Source organism: Equus caballus, chromosome 19, assembly GCF_041296265.1.
Source record: "Equus caballus isolate H_3958 breed thoroughbred chromosome 19, TB-T2T, whole genome shotgun sequence".
NCBI lineage: Eukaryota > Metazoa > Chordata > Mammalia > Perissodactyla > Equidae > Equus > Equus caballus.
This window is the reverse complement of record NC_091702.1, coordinates 32050470-32062853: the sequence shown is the minus strand read 5'-3', so window position 1 is coordinate 32062853 and position 12384 is coordinate 32050470. Positions and strand designations below refer to the sequence as shown.

The window sequence follows — 12384 nt, the reverse complement described above, 5'->3', positions numbered from 1 at the left end:
TGGGTTTCTTCCCGATGACAGTGGTGTGAGCCTGCAGGATACTCTGAACACATTCCCCCTCTTAACCTTCCTTTCTCGAACTTCAATATTTCTTGTCCTATCATTATCTCCCCCTTTTAACCTTGTCCCTCCTCTAAGCTCCTGGAGGTGGTGACAGTAGGAAATTTTAGAACCCTAAAAGCAAATGTCAATTTACATTTGATTTAGGAGTTGTAGCTGGTACCTTCATTAGGAGGGGTCTTTTGGGGCAGAGAAATTTGCCCCTTCATTTCATTGCCTCCTAAGTTTCCAGAGGCCAACCTGATCTATACCAAAGGCTGCTCTGACATGTGCAGTGTAGGGGGAGTCTCATTCCTGAGGGCGGTGGGAGCAGAGGCTCACCCCTGAGGACAGCTTTGTTGAAGCAATATGGTCTCTTCTGTTTAGTTCCCTTGTATAGGCTCTGTGGACAACGAGTTGTCAGTAAGGTGCAACTGTTTGCTCTATTTTTAACAAACTGAAAATAAACTGGTTAAGCCTGATCATTGCGTGCAATTCATTGGCAAGCCCTTCTGTGCGTCTGCAACAAACTTGCACATTAGATTGGCATTTGTCATGCCTTTGGGGTTACTATCTTGCCAAATGTAGCTGAACTTACAATTTGGTAATAGTGCCACCACTGGGCAGCTCTGTGGTGCTGAGTTACAAGGTAGGTCTCAACATCCGGCCAGTCCCATCAACTAGATGATTGTATTAGTTATCTTTTGCTGCGTAAATTATCTCAAAGCTCAGCATTTAAAACAACAGGCATTTATTACCTCACAGGTGTCAGGAATCTAGGAGTGATTTAGCTGGGTGGTTCTGGCTAAGGTCTCTTCTGAAGTTGCAGTCAAGCTGTTGGCTGGAGCTGCAGTCATCTGCAAGCTCAGACGGGGCTGGAGGATCCGTTTCCAAGCTCACTCACAGGATTGTTGACAGGTGTCAGTTCCTTGCTGGCTGTTGGCTGGTAGCCTCAGTGTCTTGCCACTTGGGCCTCTCCACAGCCACTGGCTTCCCCCAGAGCAAATGACCCAGGAAAGACTGAGAGAGCAATCAAGACGGAAGCTGTAGCACCTCTATAAGCTAATTTCAGAAGTGACGTACCATCACTTCTGCTATATTCTATTGGCATAGAGACCAACGCTGGAACAATAGGGAGGGAACAACATAAGGTGTAAATACTTGGAGGTGGGGATTGCTGGCGGCCATTGTGGAAGCTGGTTTCCAAAATGATCTAGCCGGGAAAAAGTCTGTATTGGATCTTGGATTACCTAGCTTGCCCCTTCATTCATTGATTCATTCATTCAACTAATGTTTATAGAAACCCACAAGCTCCAGGCCCTGTTCTTGGTGCTGAGGATAAGTTGGAGAAAAAGGGCTATTCCTGCCATTGGGGCTTTACAGTGGCATATGAAAAGTGCCGTGATAGGGAAATTCAGGACTGTGGGAACTTGTGTGGAAAATCAAGAATGGCTTCCTGGAGAAAAGGACAAAGTGACATTGCAAATAATGCCAAATGGCTTCAAGGGTAAGTGGATAGGATGCGGTATGGGGAATTGAGGGCACATATTATGGGGCGATACAGACAGCAGCAGGAACACAGGGACTTCAGTCTGTGGGAGCAGAGTCTTCCACAGGCCAGGACTCAGGGACGGGATGCCAGTCCCGGGAGCCAGGAGTAAGATCACGGTGAGTCCAGTCCCGTACTAGCCAGGAGGCTTTGGAGGCAGGAGAACAGGCACTGTGAATAAGATGAGGGCTTCAGAGGGGAGGCTGAGGCCTGGTTCTCAGAACTGGAGTGAGGGTCACAGGGGAGGCTAGTGCTGTCCTCTAAGCATCACCCTGCAATCCCTAAATCCTCACTGAACAAGGACCAGACTGGTGCTGGAGGTTGCGCTTCGGCTGTGGGGAGAGGAGCTTTAGGGGCCGGAACCAGGGCTGGTAGCTGGAGGGAAAATGGCAGAGTGGCAAAGTTTGTCTTTGGTGCTAACTCACTCCTTAGATCCTCTCCTACGAGTCTGGTATTCTCACAGTGCCTCCATGTTCCTGGGACCACCCCTCCCATCCTTATCGCAGATGGCATTTCCACTGCCAATGTCCTCAGGCTCAGCCTGTCGCCCCCCATATCCCCACTCTTTTCTGCTGACCCACAAAGGAGAGCCTTGCCACAGACTTTATGGCAATGATCCAGCCTCGAGAATTGAGGGTGCAAAATTTACTGTACTTGACTCTTTGACACAGAAAAACAAAGTCTCTTATGGGAAAGTAGAGGTTGGATGTTGGCTGCTCTGATTATCTTATTACATGCGACCATTGATTGGACTCACCACTTGAGGGCTCAGTCTTTGCTATTGTACCCTGTTTGTCACCATCTCTGGGCAAGATTGAAGTTCCAAACTCTGTGTTAGGTCAGCCTAACCTTGTAGGAAAAAGTAGCTGCTTTGGCCATCCAGGCAATGGGTGCCACCTCTCTGTCTCCCATCAGCACACCTGCAGAGCCTTCCTCATCAAGCCCAGGGGATGGATGAAACCAGGAGGAGGACAGTGCTGCCTGTTCCCTAATAATGTCAGTATGACATCTCCTCCTGCTCCTTCTGCCATGACCATGCATTGAGGGCCATGCATACTCTCCACATCCCTCTACATCACAACCTCATGAATGCTCACAGTGACCTGATGGCACAGAAATGATTACAGGCATTTACAGAGATTGTGTTGCTTCTCCAAGGTCATGTGGCTGTAGGTGGTGGAACAAGGACCAAACTCTGATGCGTGTGATTCCAAACCTCTGCTCTTTCAGCAGGGTGCAAATATCCAGGGTGTGGATTTCTTTGCTTGTTTAAGGCTGTGAAGGGTCACATGCTTGACGTTGGGATCCAGTGCCCCAACCTCCCTGGCCACCCTGCTCCCTTTTAGTTCTTTTCTACCAAGTCTCTGACTGCTCTTATGTTCCCACTGTCAGGACTTCTCTTCGAGAAGAAGTCTGGTAGTGAGCAAAGTCTGGGATATCATCAAGAAATTGGAACCAGGGGGGAGTGGAAGGTGGCCAGAAATGAAATTCCAGGATTCAAGGCTCAGACCAGGTAAAAAGGAAGAGGCAGGAAGTGCATTTGATGGTAAACAGACATAAACTTCTGAACAAAAGGTCAACAGTAGATAACTATTAAAATCACTATTCTACAGATGGCGAAACTGAGGCTCAATGAGGTGAAATCACATGGTCATACAGTGGCAGAGTTGGGAATTGGGCTCTGCTTGTCTGCTCCATAGCCTGAGCTCTAAATCGCTGTATCATCCTGCTTATGTCCTCCCATTGGTTTTCCAGATCATTTCGGAGCGCACCAAGCCCAGGATGCATGAGTTCCAGTCTGAGGTGTTCATGATCATTGGCGGCTGCACAAAGGATGAACGGTTTGTGGCAGAGGTAACCTGCCTGGACCCCCTGAGGCGCAGCCGCCTGGAGGTGGCCAAGCTCCCGATGACGGAGCATGAGCTGGAGAGTGAGAATAAGAAATGGGTGGAGTTTGCATGCGTGACATTAAAAAATGAGGTCTACATATCAGGTAAGCAGGAGCCATGTGATGCCAAAGCAAGCCCCCAACGGCTCTACGTATTTTCCTGAATGAGAGCCAGGCAGCCATCCTAGAAGAATTACTGTGAATGGCAATGATGTAGCTCTGACTGGGTCAGGGTATGGAACCCAGGAGCTCAGTTGCTCTTATCTTAGACAGCGCATCTTTACTTAACAAACACTACCCTGGGAGCAGTTTTATATTAGGAACTGGGGGAGCAGGCAGACAGGTCCAGTCCTTCATGGAAAAGGAAGGAGGAACGTGACACGAGAGTTTATTCAGTGTCTGCTATAGGCCTAGGACACAGAACTGGGCACTGGAAATACAGTAGTGAATAAAAACTGCTCTTCCCCCAAACCTGACCCCTCCCCTCAAGGTTATTAGGTCATACTTTTAGACGTTCCAGTAGCACCCAGCACTTTTTCATTTCTTATTTCTAAGTTGTTTGCTTAACTATTTACTATTACTTCATGCCTGTCTCCCATTAGTCCTTAAATTCCATGAGAATCAAAACTGCATTCCCAGTACCTATCACTGGGCCTGGTTACATGGTACATGTTCAATAAATATTTACTAAAGGCCATAGTCTCTACCATCTTTACAGTATAGTGGATGAATTTACACTTTGGTAGTATATAATCATTTGCCTCGACTCTATAAGGTAGATGATTTTAATCTGCAGGTTACAAATGGAGAAAACCAAGGCTCAGAAAGGTTACGAAATATACTAGTAAATGTCAGGCAGGACTCCAACTCAGGTTTGCTGACTCCCGTGCTCTCCCATGACATTAAAAGCCACCCAGCTCTTCTTGGGGCCCCAAGGAAGGAGATAAGCATCACTTCCCCCTTCTTGGAGGTTTTCTCTAACCTACATTTGTTTTGCAAAGAGCTGCTTCCTCCAAAATCAAAGGCAGATCAGTTCTCCTTTGGATATGTTAATATCATAGATTAGGTTATTGCTTTCTTTTATCTTGTAGAAATATTTTTAATTGTTGTAGAAGATCCAAACAATAAAGAGAGTGTAAGGTAAAACATGGCAATTTCTCTGTGTCATTACGATCCTATATATTTTTATTTTTTTTTTACAAAAATGATTTTATATTGTCTTAGAGTAGGTAATGCTAGCTGCTGGAACAAACCATGAATCACCACGACAGTATGTGGGGGTTGGGGGAGCAGATCTGCTCCACTCACTCATTCAGGGACGTAGGCTCCTTCTGTGTTGTGATGCTGCCATTTTCCACCTGTGGCCTTCAAGGTTGATGCATTTCAGGAAGAGGGAGAAACTGAATGAGTTGAGGAGGCACACCTACTCCTAACAGCCTCAGCCTGGATATGAGGCACCAGTTCTGTTCACATTCCATTGGCAAGAACTAGCCACATGCTCTGCCTGCACTCCCCCCACCGCTGCCCCGTGCAGGTGGGCTGGGAAATGCAGGAGGAAAAGACAGGCTTGGTAATCACAATCTGCCACATACATTGTACACATTATTCTACAACTCGCCCTCCCATGTCTTCAATTTGAGGTTGTCTTTTTAAAAATGATATAAGTAATACACAAAAGCATGCTTGTTATACACAGTTCAATCAACAGAAACTTGTACTTCAATTAACGGTCCATTCTGGAAGTCATTACATGTCGGTATAATGGATCTATCATATGTGTTAAGTGATCTAATACATGTAAAGCACCGCACAGTCCCAAGCACATGGTGAGAGCTCAATGCTGTTAGCCATCACTATTATTATTGTGATGATCGGTATTGTTATTCTTGTTGCCAGCTGCTGGGCAAGTCTATTGTATGGATGAACCATAATTTTTTTCAGTTTTTATTTTTCTAGTGAAAAAAATATTACAATAAGCATTCTTCAATGCATATATTTATGAACTTGTGCTGCTATATGGAGAGATTCCTAGAAGTGGTCATAAGACGTTTGAATTTAGAACTTTTGTAGATATTGCTTAATTGTCTGCCAGAAAGGTATCAACTTACACTGCAAGCAAGGTTGAGTGACAGTGCCCGTTTTCTACATCCTTGACAACATTTTTTATTATCAGTCAATTACATTTTTAATAGATTTTAATAGACTAGAATGTTTAAATTTACACTCTTGGATCATTAATAAGGTTGAACATATTTTCATATATTTATTAGCTAAATGTATGTATTTAAAAAATGATCAGTTCCTACCCTTTGTTTTCCTATTGGTGCTTTGTCTTTTTCTTACTAGTTTTTTGGAGTTCTTATTATATACGTCCATTGCTATTTGCCATGCAAATATTTTCTCCCAGACTGTGGTTGTCTTTTAACTTTATATTTTATATAGTAACTTTCTCTCCTATATGATTCTGGGTTTATGTCATGCTTAGAAAACCCCTCCCTAGCCCGAGATCATTAATATCTTCTACTATATATTCTCCAATTACTTCTATAGCATTTACATTTGAATTTTATTTTAAACATAATGTGAAATGGGGATCTAATTTAATTTTTCTCTAGACAAATAGCCAATTCTTCTAATATCACATTTAATAATCTCTATATCTTTTAGCCTGTTTCTTTATTCCTAACTGTTTTTAATTGATTGGTTTGTCTAGTCTTATGCTAGTACCACCATGTTTTTGTTATCACAGCTTTTTAGTATATTTTGATATTTGCTAGGGAAAGCCCCCTTATTCATTATTCTTTTTCAAAAATTTCCTAGAAAGTTTTCCAAATTTACTCTTCCAAATGAAATCTAGAATGATCTCTTCAAGTTCCCTGAGAAGTCCTGAAGGCACTGAATATGTAGGTTCACCTGAGGAGGGTTGACATCTTTGCAGTAACACGTCTTTCATCAATGCACATGATATGCCTGCCCGGTCCATCAGGTCTGCTTTCCATCCTGAAGTAAAAACTGCAGTTTTATTTTTCCTTTTTAATAAAGATTACATGCATTTCTTTGAAAGTTTATAATTATTTTATAATTCTTGACAGTACTTAAATGAGGTCAATGTCACAGTGTTTTGAATAAATAGAGACCTCTAAAATGTACACAACCCAAAGAGAAAAATGGTTAAATTATACGAACAAAAATTCATGGAGAAGGAAGAAGCTGAGGCTTCCCGGCCGGCCAGGAGAACCAAACCGTGGCATCATTCCTCTCCATCACGCTGTAAAACAAACCCAACCAACCAAAACCCCTCCTGATGCTGCGGGTGGGGTATGGGAAAGGTCAACAAGGACAGCGTTGGAGGGCTCCTTGGCAGCACCTATAAAAATTTAAGCTGCGCCCCCCCTTGAACGAGGAACCCCATTTCTGGGCTCCCTGCAGAGAAACACTTCCCCGTGGCGCAGAGCATCGTCAGGGAGAGTCACTGCCACACTAGTGCGCATTATGAGGCTGAAAAGGACGTCTTTTGCTTTAGGTAGTTGGTGGTATTCTGTGCTGATGGGGAAAAGGAAACACAAAGCCATCAAAATACTTAATTAAAGTCACCAAAAAAGTCAGCTCTCCTTTGTCTGGGTCTGTCTCCCTAACTGAATTACGTATTTTCCGTTTAGAAGAGAAATGTCTTGAAAAAAATTTACCAGCTCACTCTCAAATGAGCTAATAGAAATTACTTAAAAATAGGACAAACCCCACTTATATTTTTTATATAGATCAAAGATATGAACCAAGAGAATTTTCTAAGATTTCTTGGTGATTTTTCCGGGTGTGTATTTTTGTTTTTGTTTAAATAGATAGCAAACATAGAACGTAAGCTGCTTTCTAATTTGCCTGCTGGTCAAGGCCCGTCTATCCCTGCCTGAAATGGTCCAGCCTCACCTGTACTGCCCCTCCTCTGCACGAACACCGAGTCCAGGCTCCTGCTGGCCCCCACCTGCCCAGGTGGTCTTGAGTGCCACCTCTCTGAAGCCCACCCCTTCTCTGAGCTCTCATGGCACGGAGGTGACGCATGACACAGTCTGGCGCACGATTCATCCCAGCCTTACACTGTCGCTCCCTGTCCCCCTGTGTTGGCTCTGTTTCCCCAACCAGACCACACACACCTTCAGGATTTCTTTGTCTGCCCTTAGAGGGGCCAGCCTGGAGATTCAGCACTTAGGGACTTGTAGGAAATTATGGGAGAAGCTGTATTTCTGGCACATCTGGTGGTTACTTAAATGATCTGTATCTCTTCTAGGTGGTAAAGAAACACAGCATGATGTTTGGAAATATAATTCTTCAATCAATAAATGGATTCAGATTGAGTATTTGAACATAGGCCGCTGGAGGCATAAGATGGTGGTGTTGGGCGGCAAGGTCTATGTGGTGGGCGGTTTCGATGGCTTGCAGAGGATCAACAACGTGGAGACCTACGACCCCTTCCACAACTGCTGGTCAGAGGTACAGGGGATTATTTCTATGAGTAACTCTGTTTGTGTTGTTACTTCAAAGCTTCAAAAAAAGGTGTACCCTGATGTAGGTAGATAGCGTTCTCATCTCCCTGCTCCCACTGAGAACATTTTTGGTGGCTCTGTGCTTCCCTCCTCATAGGAGCCATTGCTTCAGCATTGCTGATCAGGTCCCAGAAACAACTTCCTTCTGGGTGGGGAAGCTCTATGGGCGCCTGTTCTATCCTGGCTGGGACCCCAGACGTGGAGGGGAGGCTTGGTCCTAACCTTGGTGCATGTCCTGGCCCAGAGTCTCTGCCATCTGATGCCATCTGCCCTTGTCTTCTCCACACTGGATACACGGGCATCCCTTTATGACACTCTGTTGAACACAGAGTCATTTGGTAGTGTTTAGAAGTCAGCCCATGGGGGCCAGCCCTGTGGCCAAGTGGCTAAGTTTGCACACTCCACTTCAGTGTCCCAGGGTTCACTGGTTCGGATCCTGGGCACAGACCTATACACTGCTCATCAGGCCATGCTGCAGAGGCTTCCCACATAGAAGAAGTGGAAGGACTGACAACTCAGGATATACAACTACATACTGGGGCTTTAGGGAGAAAAAAAAGGAGGAATATTGGCAACAGATGTTAGCTCAGGGTCAATCTTCCTCACCAAAAAGTACAAAAAGAAAAAAAGATTCCAGTCAACAACATCATGTATAACATTAAAAACATAATAAAAAGAAGAAGTCAGCCCTTATTTATCTGCCTATTAATGTTGAACCATTTACAAGCCTGCCTGCAAGACATGAGCAATGCAACCTCAGGTATATACCATACTCAGGAAAAGGTAAAGTGTTGCTAATCAACACGCATAATGTTTCCATCACTCATGATGAATAAGCTCTGGAGATCTGCGGTACAACATTGTGCCTGTAAAGAACAATCCTGTATTGTGCACTCGAACATTTGCTAAGAGGGTAGGTCACAGGTGGAGTGTCCAGACCACAATAAAAAAAAAAGGTAAAGTGATCCCACTTCCTGTATTTCCAGCTTATTCACAATTTCAAATTTGCTTTCTCCTTCTCAGATCATATGTCAGAGTAAGTCCCAGCTTTGGGAAGTATAAAACATGGTCATCATAGGCACAAGAAAAGGTAGCCAGGTCATCATGGCATCCAGCTAAGACCAGGCAACCTGAAAAGGGCTATATAGGGAGCCCTTAACACTGATGGGGTTGTGTCCAAGATCTCAATTCATCAAGTTGCATCACAGAGTTGCTCCATGACCCAAGAGGGTCATGTCAATGGGCAAGAGGCTCTTGGAAGTCCCCTGTCGTGCCCTGGGGTTCACAGGGTAGAAGCATGAGTCTAGCTTAATCCCCAAATCTGCATGTTGCCCCAGAGCGGGGGAGTCCGCTTACCTGTGGCCACCTGAAACCCTTCTACCAGCTTTTCTTCCTGGATATAAGCACCAAGGACAATGTAGGCACTCAGTAAATATTTTTTGAATGAATGAACACATGAAAGAATATGAATACGCATGTTTGAGAAAACATTTTCCCCCCACATTGGCTGGTTTCATCTGGACTCTGAGAAACAGGCTGGAAACATCCAACACACGGCCTGCTCCAGCCTGCTGGAGCCTGGAGGGAGGGTGGGAAACGTGCGCTTTGATCCTCTCTGTGTCTCAGGAGGAGTCAAGCCTACAGGCCTTGTGACTTCAGGCAAAGGATGCCCAGGCTTGCGTCCTCTGGCTCCTAGCCTATGTCCTGTGAGCCGCCGAAGCAATGCGGGTAGTGTTACTGACAGCTTCTCCTGGTGTCCTGTGCCTCTGCAGGCCGCGCCCCTCCTTGTCCATGTCAGTTCCTTCGCAGCCACCAGCCATAAGAAGAAGCTCTATGTGATTGGGGGAGGGCCCAATGGGAAACTGGCCACAGACAAGACTCAGTGTTATGACCCTTCAACCAATAAGTGGAATTTAAAGTCACCTATGCCAGTGGAGGCTAAGTGCATCAATGCAGTGAGTTTCCGGAACCACATCTATGTTGTTGGTAAGTGAGCAAATGGCTTCTTGTTTATCCGAGGTCCCCCGCCCATGCAGCCATGCAGGTAGATCAGACAAGGCCCTCCTGGGAGCTCATGAATTCCTGGGTGATGTGGGAGGGGTTAGAAAAGGACGAAAAGATGGAATGGCTTTGGTGAGCTTTCCCTTTGCAGCCCTGGAGGCAGAATTGGCCCACTTTTAGGAGACTATAAAGTAGATGGACACTAGGGCCCAGGGGAGGAGCCAGAAGTTGCTGCAGGAACACAGTTGTGTTGTAAGCCCTAGCAAATGTACAGAAATTGAAATGTGAACAGTATAATGAGTGCCCAATGAATGGCAGCTGTCATTATTTATTTTGTGTTCATGGGAATTTTGCTCTCCCTCCTTGCTTTGGGGGCTCTGAAAAATTGCTTTTAGCCAGAAGGAAAGCCTGGCCAGCTAGACCACAATTGGCATGCAGTTGTTAAGGATGATGGATTTCAATCTTGACTACACGTTAGAATCACCTAGGGAGCTTTTCACAAAAATATGGGTAGCCAGGCCTCACTTCAGAGCAATAAAATCAGAACGGGAAAGAGAATGTTGGCCAACAGTGCAAGGTGTTTTTAATGTTAGCCAGGATTAGGGAAATGCCAAAAACAAAGAACTTTGGCAAATAAGAGCTAAGCAGAGAAGCCTTCAGGGAGGCAAAATACAGGAAGAGATTAAGGAAAACCCACTTCTCTCCCTTGCTTCAGGTGTCATGTGTGTTTTTGGTCAGCCTCATGACTCTGCTTCAAAGGCCTAATTCAAGATGGGTAATTTGGGCTGGTGTCACAGGTCATATTCAGTCTACAAGAGATGCCACCACCTCTAGTCACTGCCATATATCGATGGCTTCTATGTCCCAGGCCTTCTGCCAGGTCCTTTCTGCGCATGGTCCCTCTGGGTCTTATAGCCACCATAGTCTTGGTGCTCATGGTTACAGATCAAAAAGTGGCAGAGCTGGGATGGTGAGCTGAGTCTACCAATGCACCAGGTGGGATTTCTTCCCTCGAGCAGGCTTAGGGTACATTTTGGCAGCCATGTTAAGCCAGGTGTCCCTTAGAACTTGATTGGTACCTGGCTGCAGAATTTAAAGGGTGTTGTGAAGTGTCTCTAGCATTTCCTGCCCCCAGTGATCCACTCTGGCTTTCTGAAGAGCCGTCAATCTCTTGGTAAGATGGTAGACTCGACCTAACCAGAAGTAGGACTTTAGTTGTTAAAGGGGAAGAAAACCAGAAAAATAGATGCCAACGGCGTTTCCCTTCGACTTCAGGCGGGGCCATGAGAGCGCTGTACGCCTACAGCCCTCTGGAGGACACCTGGTGCCTGGTGACCCAGCTCAGCCACGAGAGAGCCAGCTGCGGCATCGCGCCCTGCAACAACCGCCTCTACATCACCGGGGGGCGCGACGAGAAGAACGAGGTCATCGCCACGGTGCTGTGCTGGGACCCCGAGGCCCAGAAGCTGACGGAGGAGTGCGTCCTGCCCCGGGGGGTGTCGCACCACGGCAGTGTCACCATCAGGAAGTCGTACACCCACATCCGGAGGATCGTCCCGGGAGCGGTGTCTGTGTGACTGCGGAGGCGGGAGGACCACGCGGGGAGCCGGACAGCGGGCCGGAGACCCTCCTCCTCACCTCTCCCCCGCGGCCGTCCCGCTGCAGACAGCGGGCTGGGCTTGGGGTTTAGGCCATACACCAGGGGCTTCCCGCGGCTCCCCGTGGGGGTTCCTTGGAAGTCACACGAGACTAGCCAGGAATGTGTGCATGACCTACCTCAGGAGGGAAAAAGAGCAATATTGAACATTCAGGACGCACCTGCCCCACACCGTGTTCAATGCCAGGCACCTTTGTGTTATCAGTTCACTTAACCATCATAGTGACCTGGTGACTGGCTGTTATTACTCTTGTTCTACAGGTGAGGAAACCAAGTTTCAGAGAGACCAAGCGATTTGCCCCAGGTCAGCAAATAGTAAGGCAGGAGTCTAAAACCCAGGTCTGTCCATTTCAGAGTCAGTGCCCTTTCTGCCAAGCTGCCTATCTCTGAGCAGGAAAAGAAAACAAACTTAGCTCATTTTCGTTCTGACAAGTTTGCTGAAGGATTCACTCAGCAAGGCAGGGAAATAAAGGTGTTTCTTTTTTTATTTTCTTTTTGTTTTTCCTTCTATTTAAACCACATGGAGTCCTTGGTGTGAAAGCCTTGGGCTCCTTGTCAACAACATCTGGTAGATTCTTCCATCCGACAGGTCTGGGGAGGTGGGGCTGGGAGGGGCTGTTTGCTTTGAAAGAGACAAAAGACTTCTGTCCTCCCCATCAGAAGCCTCTATTTTTTATGCTCACAGGAGGCTCACCCTGGCCTAAAGCTGTCA

At 46.1% G+C, this 12384-nt stretch overlaps 1 protein-coding gene across 1 annotated transcript in view; it reads left to right on the top strand.

Annotated features, from left to right (window-relative positions):
• KLHL6 (kelch like family member 6) overlaps positions 1-12159 on the top strand; it is a 54659-nt gene extending 42500 nt beyond the window's left edge. Inside the window, exons 4-7 of the mRNA XM_001496444.5 lie at positions 3344-3581; positions 7759-7961; positions 9787-10000; positions 11291-12159. Coding sequence (XP_001496494.1) covers positions 3344-3581; positions 7759-7961; positions 9787-10000; positions 11291-11592 — 957 coding nt within the window. The 3' untranslated portion in view covers positions 11593-12159. The remainder of the gene's footprint in view (positions 1-3343; positions 3582-7758; positions 7962-9786; positions 10001-11290) is intronic.
• Positions 12160-12384: the final 225 nt, after the last annotated feature.